The sequence below is a fragment of the Pogona vitticeps genome, chromosome 13 (genome assembly GCF_051106095.1).
Source record: "Pogona vitticeps strain Pit_001003342236 chromosome 13, PviZW2.1, whole genome shotgun sequence".
NCBI classification, from domain to species: Eukaryota; Metazoa; Chordata; class Lepidosauria; order Squamata; family Agamidae; genus Pogona; species Pogona vitticeps.
In genome coordinates, this window is record NC_135795.1 from 11,030,199 (window position 1) to 11,047,535 (window position 17,337).

A 17,337-nucleotide genomic window follows, 5' to 3' on the forward strand; every position below is an offset into this window, starting at 1 on the left:
GTGGCCGTCTGGGACCGAAATAAAGCCTGCATTTCTAAGCTTGCTTTTTAAGAAGTAAAGTGTGTGGAATGCAGTTTTGAATTGCTTTCCGGGGGTGTAGCAGTGAACGCAGAACTGTAAATGCTCTTCAGGACCATTGCCATAGCTAAGCCCCCACTCCAGGAAGAGTCCAGAAATGCAGAGAATGAACGAGGAGCAGGTCTTTTGTAAAGCTAGTGGCTCTTGATTGCCCATTCAGAATACCTCAAATACTTTGCATTATACAAAAGGAATCGCTTGGAATACTACACCACTTTTCTTCCAGCTACTGTGGGAGAATCCCAGTCTGTCCCAGCGCCTTTGAAGATTGTGGCTAAGTTCAGAGGAAAGGAGGAAGCCCAGGGCAGATGATGGCATAATCCCTGCTACTCAGAAAGGCTTGGGGCTTTGACCCAGCTAGCCCTTGTTCCACTACATCTCAGCTTGCTCCTTTTCATCCTGACTAAGCAGATGTAGGACCACGTTGACACGTGTAGAAACCAATGTCATTCATTTATTTTATATTTATCTAGCTAAGAAAAGGATACAGCTTTTCAGCCCTATCGTTGTGTTGCCTTGACATCTGTCTTGTGAGGTAGGTTAGCCCAGGAAATGGTAATTGACTCAAGACCATCACTAAGTGCCTGGACTGAACAGGAAGTTTGGGACTTAATATTTTGTTTTCAGCTAACAAAATCAGCACGGTCTCCTTACAGCAGGCCCAGCCTGCCTCAGAGGGTTGTTGAAGAGAAAGCATCGGTGCAGAACGTTGTACGTTGTCTTAAGCACTATAATGAGAAAAGAATTGAGATTCCCTGATAGATTCTTGAAAGAAAATCCCCTTATATTTCCCTTCCCCCTTCTTTATCAGCTTTTCCCCCACTTGTTTTGTTTTCTGTGGATTTGTGTGGGGTGGACTACAGCACCCATGATGCTAGCCGTGATAGTAGGGATCATGGGGTTTGTAGTCCGCCAAGCTCTGGGGAAGGGATGCATGTAGATGGGTATAGGATTGCAAGCAGGCCGTGTTCAGCCTGAACCAAGACATGTGATGGAAAACCCTTTTGAGAAACTAAATTGGATCCATGCCAATGCTCCGGTTCCAAAACTGTGTTTTTTATATATATATATCTTCCAGCCATGAGCACCTCCGGTTCTCTCCTCTGGGCAGTTGATATCTTTGGCAGAGTCTACACGCTGTCAACGACTGGCCAGTACTGGGAGCGTTGTAAAAATGGAGAGCTGGAATTTAAGCGGATTTCTGCCGTCAAACAGTGCTGTTGGGGAATCGCTTGTGACCATCAGGTTTACGTTTACATCCACTCTAACGATGTCCCGATCCGATACCAGGAGGAAACCTATGAAAATCAGGTATGTAACATGATTACGGGGATTCTGGATGACATCTGCCCGACAAACCAAAATCCTAGCAACAGCAGCCCACGTTCAGGCTGTTTATTTTCTTTTTGGAGGAATATTCCGAATGCTGCTGCTGAAGAATCTCGGGGCATTCTGAAGACTAGCACATTTTTTTGGGGGGGGTGAGGTGTGGAGTCTTTTCATGTCCCATTTGCTCAAGTGGATATATTTTGAGTCTTCAAAGGATTCGTAATTCTTCCACTCAGCCAGAGGTCTCCAGGAGTAACTCACAAAGATAAGTTTTCAAGGAGATAGCTGTAAAACAGCCAAAAAAAAAGAGGCTCGGATTTTAAAAAAAACTTATAGTTCATGGAATGTTGTGCTGAAAAAAACTTTATTAATAGCCTTAAAGGGGACTAAATTAATAGCCTTAAAGGGGACTACACTAAATTCTACCGTGTACCCCATACCCACGGGACCCCATTGAACAATATTTTTATTATTACAAACTTCCTTTCCTAAATTGTATAGATTCAGACCACCTTGTAAGAATGTGCCTTTTTTCCTCATTGCTCCCGTGTTCCCTTTCCACCAGCGCTGGAACCCTGTGACCGGCTTCTCAGAGAAATTGCTGCCCAGCGATCGCTGGCAGTGGAGCGATGTGAGTGGGCTGAAGAATCAGAAGCTGGAAAGCTTTGTGCTGCCATCGCCTCACTGGGAGTGGGAATCAGATTGGTATGTGGATGAGAATTTTGGCGGGGATCCTACAGAGAAAGGGGTAGGTGAACAGCATTGCTTTGGGAAATCCACATCTTTGGGATGTATACGTGGGGAGGAAGTTAAAGGGGAGGGTGGGTGGATTGGCTGAGAGGAATTATGGATCATACTTCATTCAAGAGTGGCCATGCTGACTGCGATGTTATGGGAGGTATACTTCCCAAATGAAGTTTGAAGGAACCTTTTCCTATCTTTGAGTAAGAATGTGTGGCTGTTTGTTTGTTTGTTTGTTTTTTTAGAAATCTGGTGTTTGTTACAGAGGGAAACTGGGCTATCCGAAGACATGTTGTGGAGCCAAGTTCAATGTGAACTGCAAGGCATTACGGGCCTGCCAGTTGAGATTTCTATTACACTCCGTACAGGGTGCCTCTCAGGAGACCACCAGGCCCATAATGTCTTGGGAGTTCCCAGAGAGTTTATCCTTGCTCAGCCACTTCCTCCATTTTCATCAGGTCTGAGAGGCTAGATCCTTTGATAGATTTCTGGATGACTTGGAGTGAAGCGGATTGTTTAACAGCAGCAATGATCTGATTCCCCCACCCATCCTGAATTATATTCCTGAAACGAAGGGAACATGGATTGACCAACATGGATTTTTGTTTTTTCATAGAACAACAACCAAGTTGCTCGGTACTAACAAGTTCAGTGGAGGGCAGGAAGAAGGATCAGGGAACCAAGCCCTAGGAGAAAAGACTGAAAGAACTGGGCATGTTTAGCCTTGAGAAAAGAAGACGGAGGGGTGATAGGAGAGCACTTTTGAAATATTTGAAAGATAGTCATCCAGAGGAGGGGCAGGATCTGTTCTCGGTCTTCCCAGAGTTCAGGACACGTAATAATGAGTTCCAAGCTACAGGAAGCCAGATTCAGGCCTGAATATCAGGAAAAACTCCTTAACAGTACGAGAGCAGTATGACAACGGAACTGATTGCCGCTGGAGGTGGTGAGAAAGAGAAAATTGGACAACTATCTATCAGATCTGCTTTGATCTGGAGCAGAGGGTTGGACTCAATGGCCTTATAGGCCCCTCCAAACTCAGTTATTCTATGATTCTGTGACTACTCAAAACAGATTCCTGGGCTAAGAACTGTTTAATTGTATGTGTGTGTCTTTTGCACTACCCTCCAGCTGGCAGATCTTGGGGTTTTCGTATAAAACAAAGTCAGTTCTGCAAGCCTGAAGCCTATGGAACTCTTCATGTGAAGCCTCCAATAAGGATCAAGCTATGTGTTACAGATAGCTTATTAGAAGAAGGAATTCCTTATCCGCTTAAATAGATCTGATTGTCAGTGTTTCATACCTCCCGTAATGTTCCCATGAGCTTATTTTGGTCGGAATGCAATATTGTACTTCCACCAGGTCCCACTGTTTCCACCAGGACTGTCTCCCCCCTCATCTAGAAAACCCGCTAGGAAGAGATAGATACCTATGTAGAGCAAGGTTTTTTTTTTTGTTTGATACCAGACTGGCTGCTGCAGGAAAAGGAGGGGAAAGAATGTCATCCTCTGACGTATACAGTTGGATCTTGACCTTTGTTTTGTGATGGATCATCAGGAGGTTAGCACAGCCTTCCCTTGCAAGTTGGACCTGAAAGTCTGCTGGAATCATGTCTCTCCCACACAAATAGATTTGCAGCTTCCAATGTGCTATCTGTACTGTAAAGTTTGGCTTTTAACACCAATGAGCTCCAGGACTTGCTTTCAATGAAGCGTAGCTCCGAAAAACAGCTGTATGGTTATGTTAGGTCAGCGGTCACAAATTCAGGTGTGGAGATGTTTAGAGATCGATTACTCATATTCTTACATCTTGACCAAACGGGTGTTTCCCACCTCTGACACCTTTTGCCGTTTTTTATTGGCAGGGCTGGACGTATGCTATTGACTTCCCGGCCGCCTATACCAAAGACAAGCGGTGGAATTCCTGCGTGCGGCGCAGGAGGTGGATTCGTTACAGGAGATACAAATCGCGGGATTTGTGGGCCAAGGTACCTCCCTTTCCCCCCCTCTTTGTTTCTTAAAGGTACGGCATGTCTGGGGTCAGCCCCGTCCGATTCACATCCGTGATTGATGCTGAGAGAAGAGCGACGCTAAGCTTATCTTCTCCCGCTGTAGATTCCATACCTGGAGGATCCCAAGCAACTTCCAGACCCTTTTAATGATCTCTCCGTCGGGAGCTGGGAGATAACCGATGAGCCGGTCGGGCGATTGTCCGTCTGGGCTGTCTCTTTGCAAGGAAAGGTAAGCACTTTCTGCGGGCAGTCACGCCGATGGACTTCACCATTTTTTGCACGTGATAAAACATTTTTCCCATCTGTTGGTCAGTTGTTCCAGGTGACAGATGGAGAAATATTGTGTGTGTGTTTGGGGGGGTTGTTTCCTGGTATTTTTGGACTATGACTCCTATCAGCCACAGATATGATCATGAGGGATGATGGGAACTGGTTCAATAAGGACTGGAGAGCTGCACATTTTATTATCCCTGATCTAGGTCAGCCTTTGCCTGGGTGTGGACACAGAATTTCATAAAGGCATCTAGTGTTTTTGTGATGCCTCCATTTTCTGTCCCACCGACTTTGGGAGCTAAATTCTAGTGATGGGCAGGCTCATCAAAAGGCCAAAGAGGAAGAGGCGTGGCCCTCTGGCGGACCCCTGAATTGGGGATTCAACCCTTCCTAAAGACTCCTCCTGTCTCCTCAGGTGTGGTATAGAGAAGATGTCTGCCGTCACAATCCGGAAGGTTCTTCGTGGACTTTAATACCTACTCCCGGTGAAGCTGTCCAGATCAGCTGTGGGCCGTATGACCTTGTGTGGGCGACCCTTTGGGAAGGCCAGGCGATTGTGAGGGAAGGGATCGATCGGAACAACCCTCAGGGCAAGTCCTATTTTGTGGTCCCAGAAGAACGTACTTTTAATATATGTATATCTATCTCTGCCATGGAATTTGAAAACAAAGGTTTCAGTTAGATCTGTGTTTTCTTTTCTGACAGGAATCTCTTGGACAATCGTGGACTCTCCGGTCACGGAGAACGGAATCTTGCATGTGTCTGTCGGGGTGAACGTGGTATGGGCGGTCACGAAAGACAGGAAAGTAAGTGGGTTTGAGCTTCTCTGGCGATAATAATGCTCAAAAGCTGCAGGGCCGGCCCTGTCATTAGGCAGAATGTGGCTGGGGTTGAAAGCTGGCAGCGGCTGCTTCCTGACCCCCCCCCCCAAGCCTTTCCCTTCTTTTGGAGGAGGGACCCGTGTGTGCCACAAAACCAGTTCCACGCCCACAAAAGTGGCAGTGGGGGGGTTGGCCTTCAGGGAATGAAAGAGGAGAGGACCCCTTGACTCGGGTTAAAAATGAAATTCAGTTGGCAGTCCGGTTCGCTTCAGTATATGACATAGGAGAAGACCAAGACTTTGCTTCCAAGTCTGATCTGGATCTTCGTCCATCCCAGGTCTGGTTCAGAAGAGGCGTGAATTCACACAATCCGTGTGGCACCAGTTGGATTGAGATGGTTGGCGAGATGATGATGGTGGGCGTGGGTTTGAATGACCAGGTGAGGCTAACTTCAGACCAGGAAGGGTGGCATAAAAGCCATTGCAAGAAAGGATGAAAAGGCAGAGCTTGCAAGGGGCCTGACAGCTATTCATGCTGTCTGTTATCTTTCGCTTGACCTCAGCGAGCCAAGTGTGGTGTCGTGGTTACAGTACCGGATTACGACTTGAGAGCTCTGGATGCCACAAATATTCTCAAATTTTCTTATTCTTAGAAAAATAATCAATAATAATAATAATAATTTGTCATCAAGGCAGTTCTGACTTGACAACCCCCTCTTCGCGATTTTCTAGGTAGAGAGTACTCAGAAGTGGTTTCCCCTTCCCTTCCTCTAGGGGGCAATCTTGGGACTGTACAGCTGGCCCAAGGCCACCCAGGCTGGCTCTTCTCCCTTGGGATACAGTGGGGGGACCAAACTCCCAACCTCTGGCTCTTAGCAACATAGGGTCCTTCAGAACACTGGGACTGAAAAATCACCAGCTACTGCAAGATGTCTCATTCCTGCCAAAGAACAAAAGCATAAATGCTCTTTTGATCAACAGCCACATTAGCAGAAAAGTACAGTGGTGCCTCGCACAACGGGTGCCTCACACAATGATGAATTCACACAACGATGCCTTTTTCTGTTAAATTTGCCGCCTCACACAGCGATGTTTCCTAGGGGGATTTTCACACAACGATGTCTCTTTTTCATTCCTGTAAAAGTGACTTACAATGTTTGGAAGCCGTTTTAAATGGTTACAATGGTTAGCCCACCCCCTGAAACCTATGCAAACTGATTTTGGTGTTGTTCTGACACTTCGTTAATTTATGATGATTTTTTGAATTTTCTCCATTGGAAACCATTGGATGGTCTATCTAATGGTTTCCAATGGAGAAAACAAAAAATCATCATAAATTAACGAAGTGTCAGAACAACACCAAAATCAGTTTGCATAGGTTTCAGGAGGTGGGCTAACCATTGCAATCATTTAAAACAGCTTCCAAACATTGTAAGACACTTTTACAGGAGCGAAAAAGGACTTCGCAAAGCCATTGAAATGTATTGAGTCAGCTTCAATACATTCCAATGAAGGAAACATTGTTTCACACAGCGATGTTTCCTGTGGGGATTTTCACTCAGCGATGGCAATCCGTTCCAATTGGAACGGATTAACCAGTTTTCAATTCATTCCTATGGGAAATGGTGTTTCACAGAACGATGTTTCACACAACGTTGATTTTTTTGGAACCAATTAACATCGTTGTGTGAGGCACCACTGTATAAACATTCGTTATTACAAGGCTTTGGCACAAAACACTTCTATGATTTTTTTTTTTTTGGCTCACAAAGTCCTGAAATCCAAACAAAATATTAAAAAAAACTGTTGCAGTCTCAGAAGAGATAAGACATTTGAAAATGTTCTGTTCTCAGTGGCAAGAACAAAATCAGTGAAGATTTAGAAAGCTAGCGTGTCAGGAAGGGTGTGGCTTAAATTTTTCCCTGATGGGCTAGATTTCCATTTCATTTGGAAAAGATTCGTAACAGGTCACAGGCGACTTGGCTAATACACACCCAGAGTGTACACGCAGCCTGTGCTGCACATAAATTGAGTCTTAACATTCTCGCATCTGATTTCAAATATCAATTATCTATTTAAAAATACGATTTTTTTTCCGCTCCATCATCCCTTCTTTTCTTTTTCTTTCACCCCCTGCCTCCTTCTTCTCTCCTAGGTCTGGGGCATTAGCTGTGAGGACAGGGCTGTTTATTTCCGTCAAGGAGTCACGCCGAGCGAATTAAGTGGGAAAACGTGGAAGGCCATCACTTGTAGCCGCGACAGCGACCGATCTCAGACGGACAGCTCCGCCAGCCGCCTCAGGTAGCAACAAACCCAAGCTGGAAATTTGGAAGAGGGCGGAGGGGGAAAAGAACAGCTGAAATGGGGAGGACCTCGGGCCTTCCAAGCTCAAGGTCCCTATGGCAGAACCATAGAGAAGCTCATCCAGAGAGATGAATGTCGCTTGGATTGCCGTCTTGGTCCCAAGATATGGACAGCTGAGATGCAAGATCTGGAGTCCAATGGGCTGGGGCTGCTTTTCCATTTTTTAAATACAGTGGTGCCCCGCATAGCGACGATAATCCGTTCCGGATAAATCGTCGCTATACGGGGCCAAAAACCCCATAGGAACACATTGAAACCCCTTCAATGCGTTCCTATGGGGGATAAACTCCCCACTATGCGGAAATCCTCCATACGGCTGCCTCGGTAAGCAAGGAAACCGCGCGAAAACGCTGCGGACGGCCATTTTTTTCTTCCGGCGGCCATTTTGGAACCGCCGCTCAGCTGTCTTAAAACATCGCAATGCGAAGATCGGTAAGCGAAACACCTGTCGATCATTGTATTGCGATGTTTACCCATTAAAAACATTGCAATGCAATTGCTTTTGCAGTCGCAAAATCGGCATCGCTATGCAGATTTGTCGTTAAACGGGGTGCTCGTTATGCGAGGCACCACTGTAGTGCTTTCTTCTGTTTGCGGTTGTTGTTGATCTGGTTTGTAACTCGTTCTGTCGTCGTTAGCAGCATTGAGAGATAGATAGATAAAACTTTATTACGGTCAAAGATCAACCACAACAGCATTGAGAGCTGTGTGTTGGAAGAAACAACAGGCACAAATAAAACAGGGATGTGACTTTTAGATTTGCAAGATTTCCGTTCCCAGAGGGCAGTCAGGACCTCCCCTCGGGCAGAATCCTGAGAGCGGGACAGGAGAAACCTAAAGGGAAAGGCTTCCTTGCCTCCATTTTTCTGCTTTGTATTTCGGTTTTGAAGAAGGAGGGAGTTTCCTGCCTAGAAATTAGCCCTCCACTGATAATTGTCATCCTGGGTCATCAAGTCAGTTCTGACTTATGGCGACCCTTTCCTTAGAGGACTATGTCTGCAGGTTCATTTTTTTAAAATTATTTCTGGTTTGCAACTCCCAGAATTCTGCCTTAGGAATTCTGGGAGTTGCAGTCCAGAAACACAAAATTGCACACCTCGGCCGGATGTGCCCTGCAGAGCTCCGGAGTCTCCGCTGAAGCTTGAAATGCGTGAGCTCACCTCACCCTGAGCGTGCACACACTTTTTAAGGTCTGGTGGTGAGCAGAAAACGAACGAGGAAGAGAGCTACTACAGCCGCCACCTTGAGCTCCTCGGAGAAACGTCAGGGTATGACCGTCATTAGGTGCTGTAACGTTACATAACCCTAATCACCATAAGGTTACGTAACTAATCCTGCAGCGGACAAATAAATAGATAAATCTGCCTGTGTCTGCTCAGAAGGTTGGCAAAATTAAAGAGAGGAAAAGGGGGGGGGAAATGAGAGAGAAATTGGGTAATATTGTGGCACTTCAACAGATTTCTTTCAGTTTGTGATCTCTCTTGGATCAAAATCTATTCAGATAATTATTTTTAATTTCCCTACCCCCACCCCCAAAAAGTGCCGGCTGCTTCTTCACGGATGACATCAAGGAACAAGCCACTTCCCTCTTCCAGACCGAGGGAGACCTTCCGCCGGAGCCGTTAGCATCTCTGGAAGCGGACGATGTTTCCTCGGGGGACAGTCGTAACAACGGGGACCCCCAGAGGACGGGCTCAGGCGCCCCTGCGGCTGCGTGTCCCATCCTCGTCTCCCCCCTAAATGAAGCTGCTCCTGCTCTGGAGAAAAGAGCCAAGGAGGCCCCAGAGGACACGGTCTCAGAGCCCGGCTCCCAACCGGCTGAGCTACAGTGGACTAACATTGACCTGAAGGAAGCCTGCAAGCCCCAGACCGGGTCTGCCAGCCCCTTTGCGGAGACCTCCAGCCTCTCCTCCTTCAGCACATTATCTGGGGGCGTCGAGGATCATTTTGTGACCGACGACCACCCGTTGTGGGCCTGGGTCTCCGGTGGAGCCTGCCTGGTGGATTCACACAGCTCCCTGAAATGGTTTACAACACAATCAGGTGTGTGAGTTTGCTACCAGTTTTCTTACGGAACGTTTTATTTGTTGTTAAGTCATGTCCGACTCTTCGTGACCCCACGGACCAGAGCACACACCAGGCCCTCCTGTCTTCCGCTGCCTCCCGAAGTTGGGTCAAAGTCATGTTGGTAGCTTCGATGACCCTGTCCAACCATCTCATCCTCTGTCGTCCCCTTCTCCTCTTTCCTTCACACTTTCCTAAAATCAGGGTCTTTTCCAGGGAGTCTTCTCTTCTCATGAGATGACCAAAGTATTGGAGCCTCAGCTTCAGGATCTGTCCTTCCAATGAGCACTCAGGGTTGAGTTTTATACTATGGAACATTTTATACTATTTATTTATTTTTTGGGGGGGTTGTTAACACTGTGACGTTTTGGGGCCATAGCTCCCAGAATCCTCTCTACATGGATGTTGCTTTTCAGACTACAAAGCTCATAAACTCCCATTGGGCATGCTAACTAGGGATACTGGGAGGGGTAATCCAGGAAAGTCACTTTTCCAAAGTCTTTTAAATTGTGTTCGCTTATTCATGTTGATATCGTTACCACTCATTTTTCAATGCACACCATCTTTCCCAAGGCTATTTACAAAGGCAGATACAAATACTCTGTAATAATGATAAAATATCCCACCAGCTCTACTCTGTCACAGATGACAGCAGGTAAAAACCAAATAAAAGCTCCACGTGTATTGATATCATAAACATAAGATTTATGGGATTTAAAAGGCTTAAAGTGAAAGATGGTGGGCCGTCGTTACCTAACCTTGGATGGCCCGTTTCTCTTTTTGTCTGTAGCCACCGCCTCTTCCTCCTCCTCGGGGCAGTCCCTCTCCCTGTCCATCACCCCGGTGCAGACTGCCACCTGGCGAAAACAAATTTTCGAGCAGCTCAGAGAAAGAACTCGGCGGGAGTTAGAGAATTTCCGACATTACGAACAGGCTGTTGAGCAGGTAAAGCCTAGCAGCTGTCATTAGGAGGGGGGCCTTCCAAACTGAGCAAGTTTTGGGAGATTCCAGAGGTCCTCAAAGACATTCTGAAGTGCTTTGTATTCCTTCTATAATTTTATTGTTTCATAGCACTATTAAATTGGATTGTGTGTCTCTTGAAGCGTTTTGTGTAGAGGTTCCTTATAAAAGCAGCAATAAGATATAAGAACATTCTGCTAGTGGACTGCTGCAGACTAGTGTTGAACTTAGGGTTGTTAAATAGGCATAGTTACTCGAGGAACTGGGTAGAAATGGAATGCTTATGGTTATCATTTTAGGAGGTCCATTCAGGAGAAAGAGCCCTAAAATTCATTACAAAAGTTCCTAAAGCTGGCTTCTGTGTATTCAGGTGTGTCCCTAGTTAGGTGGAAGGAGGAGGGAGGAAGGGAGCATAACATTATCAATCTGTATGTAGATCTAGAAATAAAAACACAACTGATGTATCTGTCCGCCTCTTGCTCCCTGCTCATAGTCCAGTCCTACTTGGTACATGTGTTGCTACTCTGTCTGAAGAATATTAATAGAGCATAGATCTTCACACTGAAAAAAAAGGTCCATGTAGGGAAAGGAGAAGATGTTTGGCTATTGTGTCTTCACCTAAATGTGCTTTGTGTGTTGTTGCCTCTCTAGTCTGTCTGGGTCAAAACGGGCACTTTGCAGTGGTGGAGAAACTGGAAGCCTTACAAATGGGTGGATGTCCGCGTGGCCCTCGACCAGTTCACCGACGACGGCACACGCGACAGCATCCTTTTCATCTATTACATGCACTACGAGGAGAAGAAGGTACGAACAAACAACCCCAGAGACTGCATTGTCCCATAAGCCACAGTTCAGTGTTATGCGCTTGCACAGAAAAATGTTCACCAAATGCCGGCTCTCAAGAGCTTCCTTCTCTTCCTTCCACACAACAGGAAGGTGGAATAAACCCAGATTCTCTAGAGCTTCCACCCCATCTTAGGCACATGGTCTTAAAGATGTTGTTATACTCCAGGTCCCATGCTCCCTCACCATTGGCTATGCTGGCTAGGAATAATGTGAGTTGTAGTCTGCCAAGACCTGGAATACCACAAGAAGCCCACTTCTGATGACTTCTGGTTTGACTTTTACCAGCAAAACCGGGGGCTGTGATTCAAAATACAGTGGTGTCCCGCATAGCGAGGTTAATCTGTTCCGGATTAACCTTCGCTATGGGAAAACATCGTAAAACGGATCAAAAACCCCAATTGGAACGCATTAAACAAAGTTTAATGCGTTCCAAATGGGCCCAAAACTCACCGTTCTCCGATGTTTTCCCTTGTTCCGGCGGCCATCTTGGGTGTACCAGCAGCCATTTTGAGTGTACCTGTGCCCATTTTTTGTGTTCTGGCGGCCATCTTGGGTGTACCAGTGGCCATTTTTTTTGTTCCGGTGGCCATCTCGGGTGTTCTGGTGGCCATCTTGGGTGTGCCAGCGGCCATTTTTTTGTTCCGGTGGCCATCTTGGGTGTACCGGCACCCATTTTTTGTGTTCCGGCGGCCATTTTGGAGCCGCAGAACAGCTGTTCCCCCATCGTAATGCGAGCGTGCCCTCGCATTAGCGATGGGGAAATCCGCATCGCAATGCGGATTCATCGTTCAACAGTGCACTCGTTATACGAGGCACCACTGTAAGTCCATTAAACACACTGGCTAAATAATATAGCGTTGTGGTTTACTGGGGTAGATGTAATTGCTTGTAGGTGGTTTGGTGGTAGCTACAGATGGGATATTTGAATTTATTTATCTATTTATTTATTCTGTACATCTTCTTTCTTTACTTACTTATTTTAAAGGAGTATAGTAGGATCCCCATATCCAGAACACTAGTATCCACTGATTCTCCTATCCATGGTCTGAAAATATTAAAAATCTTAAAGGAAAAATCCTAGAAATATATATTTCTAAAGATGAAGTTATCCAGGACTAGCCACTACAGGGAGCCAAGGACCATGTTATGTATAGCATTCACTACAATCCGTGTTTTTCAACATATGCGGGCAGGGGGGCAGCAGCTTAGAACCGACCCCCCCATGGATATGAGGGTTCTACTGCATAACAGTGCATGTCCTGAATAAGACAACCTGTGTTTGTGTTGCATGCGTTTGTTAGTATATCCACGTGTTCCTCAATGAAGTCACCATCCTGGTTGAGATCCTGAATGAGACGAAGCCTTCGTTTGCTCTGTATACGCCGGAGAAGACCAAGCAGCGTTGGCCCATCCGACTGGCGGCAGCTACCGAGCAAGAAATGCACGACTGGGTAAGACTGCAGGTTAATTGCAACAAAAAACAAACGCCCACAGCAGTGCAGTGAAATTCAAGAACTGAAGACTAACAGGGTTGGGGTCATCATCGGCAGCTTAACTGTTCACCTTACAAACTGGTAGCCAGTGGGGCATTTTTATGAAAATGAATTCGGATCATTTGTGTCTCAGAGTCTGGTGCAATTTGGACTACCAGGGAGTCCTCTGGGTTTTTGTTTTTTACTACAACTCCCATAATCCCTTATGTTTTCTCACTGGCCAGAGGGCTTATGGGAGTTGTAGGCCAAAGATGTCTGGAGGGCTACAGTCGCTCATCACAGCTACGAAGACGTTTCAGGTAAAATGTTGCTCTTGAATGCTTCTGTTTAAGCAAAATACATAATGGCTTACGTTCAGTGGCTGATCTCAACCAGAGCAGACCCACCAAACCAGTTGGTTAACGGTAAATCAACTCTCGTGGTACATAATCTCATTCATTTAATGGGTCGATTCCAGTTGAAACTGGGAATTGGATTTAGGGCTGGTCGGTTTATTGATCTTTTTTATTTATTTTTGGCTGACATATTTCCCAAGTGGTGAGAAATAGGATGTGATTTTCTGCATCAATGTATTTTACAGTTTAGCGTGCTATGTTGCATGATTCATCTTTAGGTTAAAGACAGAGCTTAAGTAGTACATGTGACTACCCGGGGACCTGTCCTTAAGAAAATCCCAGAACAGGAGAAACAGGGAGTTTAATTTTAAAGAATATCTATTCCCCTCAATATTTAGATTGATGCTTGGATGCTGAGTGTACTTTGTAGCTGCTGGCAATGAGTGGGCAAGGAGGTGTTTTCAGTGGGGAGAGAGGGGGGGGGGAGTTTGCACACTCCTCCCAGTTGGCTGGTAGGAAACCTACACCCGTTTTCTCTCTCCCAGCTGGCTCTCCTGAGCACGTCCTGCTGCGAAAGCCGGCAGATCCAGGGGCCTCCTTCCCACCAAGCCATCTGGTCTCTGACCTGTAAAGGAGACATCTTTGTGAGCGAGCCGAGCCCCGACCTGGAAACGGCAATGCACCCCATGCCTTGCGACCAAATGTAAGCAACCTCTCCTGCACGGGCCACACGTGTGATTTACGGGGTGGGTGTGGGTGTTGGCAGCTGCGCAGGGCAGTGCCTTCTCCTCGGCAGAGCGATATTTGCCAAATCCCTTCTTTAGTCGGCTGAGAAGCACTTTTTGGTTCCACCTGACTCGTAACTTTGCAGTTCGAACTCTGTCCTTCCCCTGGAGGTCTATATACTGCCCTCTTGCTGTGGGACTACAGTTCCCAGGATTCCATAGGGCAGCTGTGGGAATTCTGAGCATCGTAGTCCCGAAACACCAATTTGCACACTTTTACTTGCGCTCGCCTGTGGGTTATGTTGTTGTTTTGACTGATATGTTCGTTACATGGGTTTTGTGTAGCTTTTAGTGCAGTCTTACTGCCTTTGGTTCTTTTTGTAACGGTGAATGCCAAACCTGTTAACCATCAATGTTAATTTGATCACTCATCGTTCGTTATTGAGCTATAATTAACTAATTAGGCTGGCAGCTTGCTCTTTGCTAAGGAACAGCGAAGTGGGCTGGATGGGGGCTCCCAAATACCAACCTGACCTCTCAGAACCTGCTGTGTTTCTAATCATCCTCCTTACTGGAAATAAACAGAACCTGAGGGAGGGTATACTGTAGTGGTTAGAGCTAAAATACATATGCTAGCGAATGTTGATTACCGTATTTTTCCATGCATAAGACTATACTTTTGTTTAAAATCTTCTTTAGACTAAGGATTGAGGCTCATCTATACACGTAAGTAAGCTGAGGAGAGAACAAAAACAAGTGGGGGGGAAAGCAGGGATCAAAGCGATCCTGCAGCACTTTGATCCCTTTCCCCCTACACTTGCTAAGCCCCACTTATTTTTCTTAATTTTGGATTTTAAAAGTGGTGCCGTCTTATACATGGGGGCATCTTATATACAGAAAAATATGGTATTTCCTTTAGTTAGCAGAGCATGAGGTTGAAAGGTACCACCCACCTTAGATAGCATGGCCAGAAGTGAGGAACTATGGGAGCTGTAGTCCCAAACCTCAGCAGGAGAACACATTACTTGCTTCTGGGTTCAAATGTCAAACTTAAGGAATTTCCAGTTTGTTCTTCCTTTGTTGTTTCTAGTTATTGAACTTGGTCCTGCTTTTCCTCCAGTGAGCTTAAGGCAGGACCCACGGTTCTCCTGCATTTTGATCCTCACACGGACCTGGTGAGGTAGGTCAGACTGAGAGGGAGAGAGTGACTGGCCTGAGATCATCTAGAGAATTCCGTGCCTCAATAGGGACTTGAACCTTGACCTCCCAAGTCCCAGCCTGGGGTGCCAGTTTCTAGCCCATTCTGCTGAGCCTCCAGCTTAATTTGAGGAGTCAGAGTCTCATGTTGTCTCTCACCTTGCAGAGTTTTGAATTTTTGGTGACATCTCTGGCTGCGCAGCAGAAGTGCAGGGATTCACAGAGCAGAAGCGTGTCAGTTTTCCCAGAGTAAACCACCTCTTTTTTTCCCTCATTCACAGGCATTTACTTTTCAATTTCTCGCTGAGACATTAGTAAGGAGAAAGATTAAGAACCCCTTTTTAAAAGTTATTGAACAGATCAGACAGCAAATTGACAAACGTGACTGCTTTCAGCAACAGATTTCGGCAGACTCGCAAGGAAGGGAAAAGGCACTGAGAAGCTTTGAAAGGGGAGACAGGCAAGAGCAGTGGGGTCGTGCTGGGTAGATGGACAGTCACCCAGCCCCAAAAGGTCCCTCCCAGCCAAAACGGACTAAAAGCAGCAGGCAAGGTTACCAAAACTCCAGCCATCTCTGGACTGTAAGTAGGATAAATGGTAGGGGAAGGAAAGAACATACAGGGTCCTTTAGCACCTCTGAAGATAGAGCAGATAAAAATGTATTCTCGAAGGCTTTCACGGCCGGGATCTGCTGGTTGTTCTGGGTTTTTCGGGCTCCTTGGCCGTGTTCTGAAGGTCGTTCTTCCTGACGTTTTGCCAGTCTCTGTGGCCGGCCTCTTCAGAGGAGAGGAGTCAGAACTCTGTTGGCCACAGAGACTGGCGAAATGTTAGGAAGAAGAAAAAACTCTGGAACACGGCCAGACAGCCCGAAAAACCCACAACAACCAGCAGATAAAAATATTGGCCAGCATTTGGTTGTGGTTACCTGGGACAGCCAGCTGCGCAACAGTCATCTCTCAAAATAGTCATGACAAGCGTCCATTGTCATTTCACCCAACAGGATACTGGCTTTCACCAATGTGTTCCTTTATGTTTCCCTACCCTGGATAAATGCTGAGCGGATTCCTTGTGACTTTTAGGTTCTGGCGTCAGATTGGGGGACACCTCCGGCTGGTTGAAAGCAACAGCCGCGGCATCGTCTGGGGCATCGGCTATGACCACACAGCCTGGGTTTACACGGGCGGATACGGAGGCAGCTTCTTGGGTAACCAGGATTTCTTACTAAATTTCTTACCGCAAAGAACAAGTGAGCACGTGACTCGAAGGGGTGCTCCTCTTTTCAGAAATACTTTCCAGGTGTAGAAACTGTCTCAGTCCATTGTGCTCCGAGTGTTTTCTAGATGTAAAGTTTTCAATGCCTTTTAATGTGTTTTGCTTGATTTATAGATATCAAGGCCCCAGATGAATGTTTAAATAAGCCACTAGTGGTTGGATTTTTTTGGACTACAAATCCCATAATTCTCAATTGTGAAAATTCTGACTGACAGACACCTTAAACATGGCTCGCCTGGGAGAAAGGCCTAAACGTGGAAGGCTTTGAGGCCTAGCGAGGCCAGAGCTCCACCTGAAGAACAGGAAGCTAGGCCTAGTTCACCATCACAGCCTTCCAGTGTAGGCTCTTTCTCACAGGCGAACCACATCGAGATGTCTGTAAGGCACCTCCCAGTCAGCCAGAACTCTCAAAATGAAGAATTTATAGATATGGGATTTTTTTGGAGTAAAAATCCCACCACTGTAAATCCGTGAGAGACATTGTAGTATAGTGGATAAAGTGCTTTATGTACGCTCTGGGTTCGAAACCTTGCTCAGTCATGAAAGCTGCCTTGGGGAGGGCAATGATAAACTGCTCCTTGAACATCTCAAATACCCTCGAAGGATCAGTATCACCATAAATGACTTGGCAGTACATGACACCAGCTGATCATAGCCAACAAATGGAAATGCACAACCAGCGAGTGATGATTCATACTTTGGGACTTGTAGGTCTGGCAAGCAGTGGAGATAACATTTACACACAATCGGATGTGAAATGTGTCTACATTTATGAGAACCAGCGATGGAATCCTGTCACTGGATACAGCAGCAGGTGAGTGACGCTGAA

General features: G+C 46.2%; 1 protein-coding gene across 1 annotated transcript in view; it reads left to right on the forward strand.

Moving 5' to 3' along the window:
* Positions 1–17,337, forward strand: part of TECPR1 (tectonin beta-propeller repeat containing 1) — a 35,013-nt gene that overhangs the window by 1,188 nt on the left and 16,488 nt on the right. The window contains exons 2-16 of the mRNA XM_072982327.2: positions 1,157–1,389; positions 1,973–2,155; positions 4,013–4,135; positions 4,263–4,388; positions 4,848–5,022; positions 5,138–5,238; positions 5,591–5,692; positions 7,408–7,553; positions 9,157–9,659; positions 10,471–10,625; positions 11,292–11,444; positions 12,788–12,937; positions 13,860–14,017; positions 16,316–16,440; positions 17,220–17,322. Of these exons, the coding sequence (XP_072838428.2) occupies positions 1,159–1,389; positions 1,973–2,155; positions 4,013–4,135; positions 4,263–4,388; positions 4,848–5,022; positions 5,138–5,238; positions 5,591–5,692; positions 7,408–7,553; positions 9,157–9,659; positions 10,471–10,625; positions 11,292–11,444; positions 12,788–12,937; positions 13,860–14,017; positions 16,316–16,440; positions 17,220–17,322 (2,534 nt within the window). The 5' untranslated portion in view covers positions 1,157–1,158. The remainder of the gene's footprint in view (positions 1–1,156; positions 1,390–1,972; positions 2,156–4,012; positions 4,136–4,262; positions 4,389–4,847; positions 5,023–5,137; positions 5,239–5,590; positions 5,693–7,407; positions 7,554–9,156; positions 9,660–10,470; positions 10,626–11,291; positions 11,445–12,787; positions 12,938–13,859; positions 14,018–16,315; positions 16,441–17,219; positions 17,323–17,337) is intronic.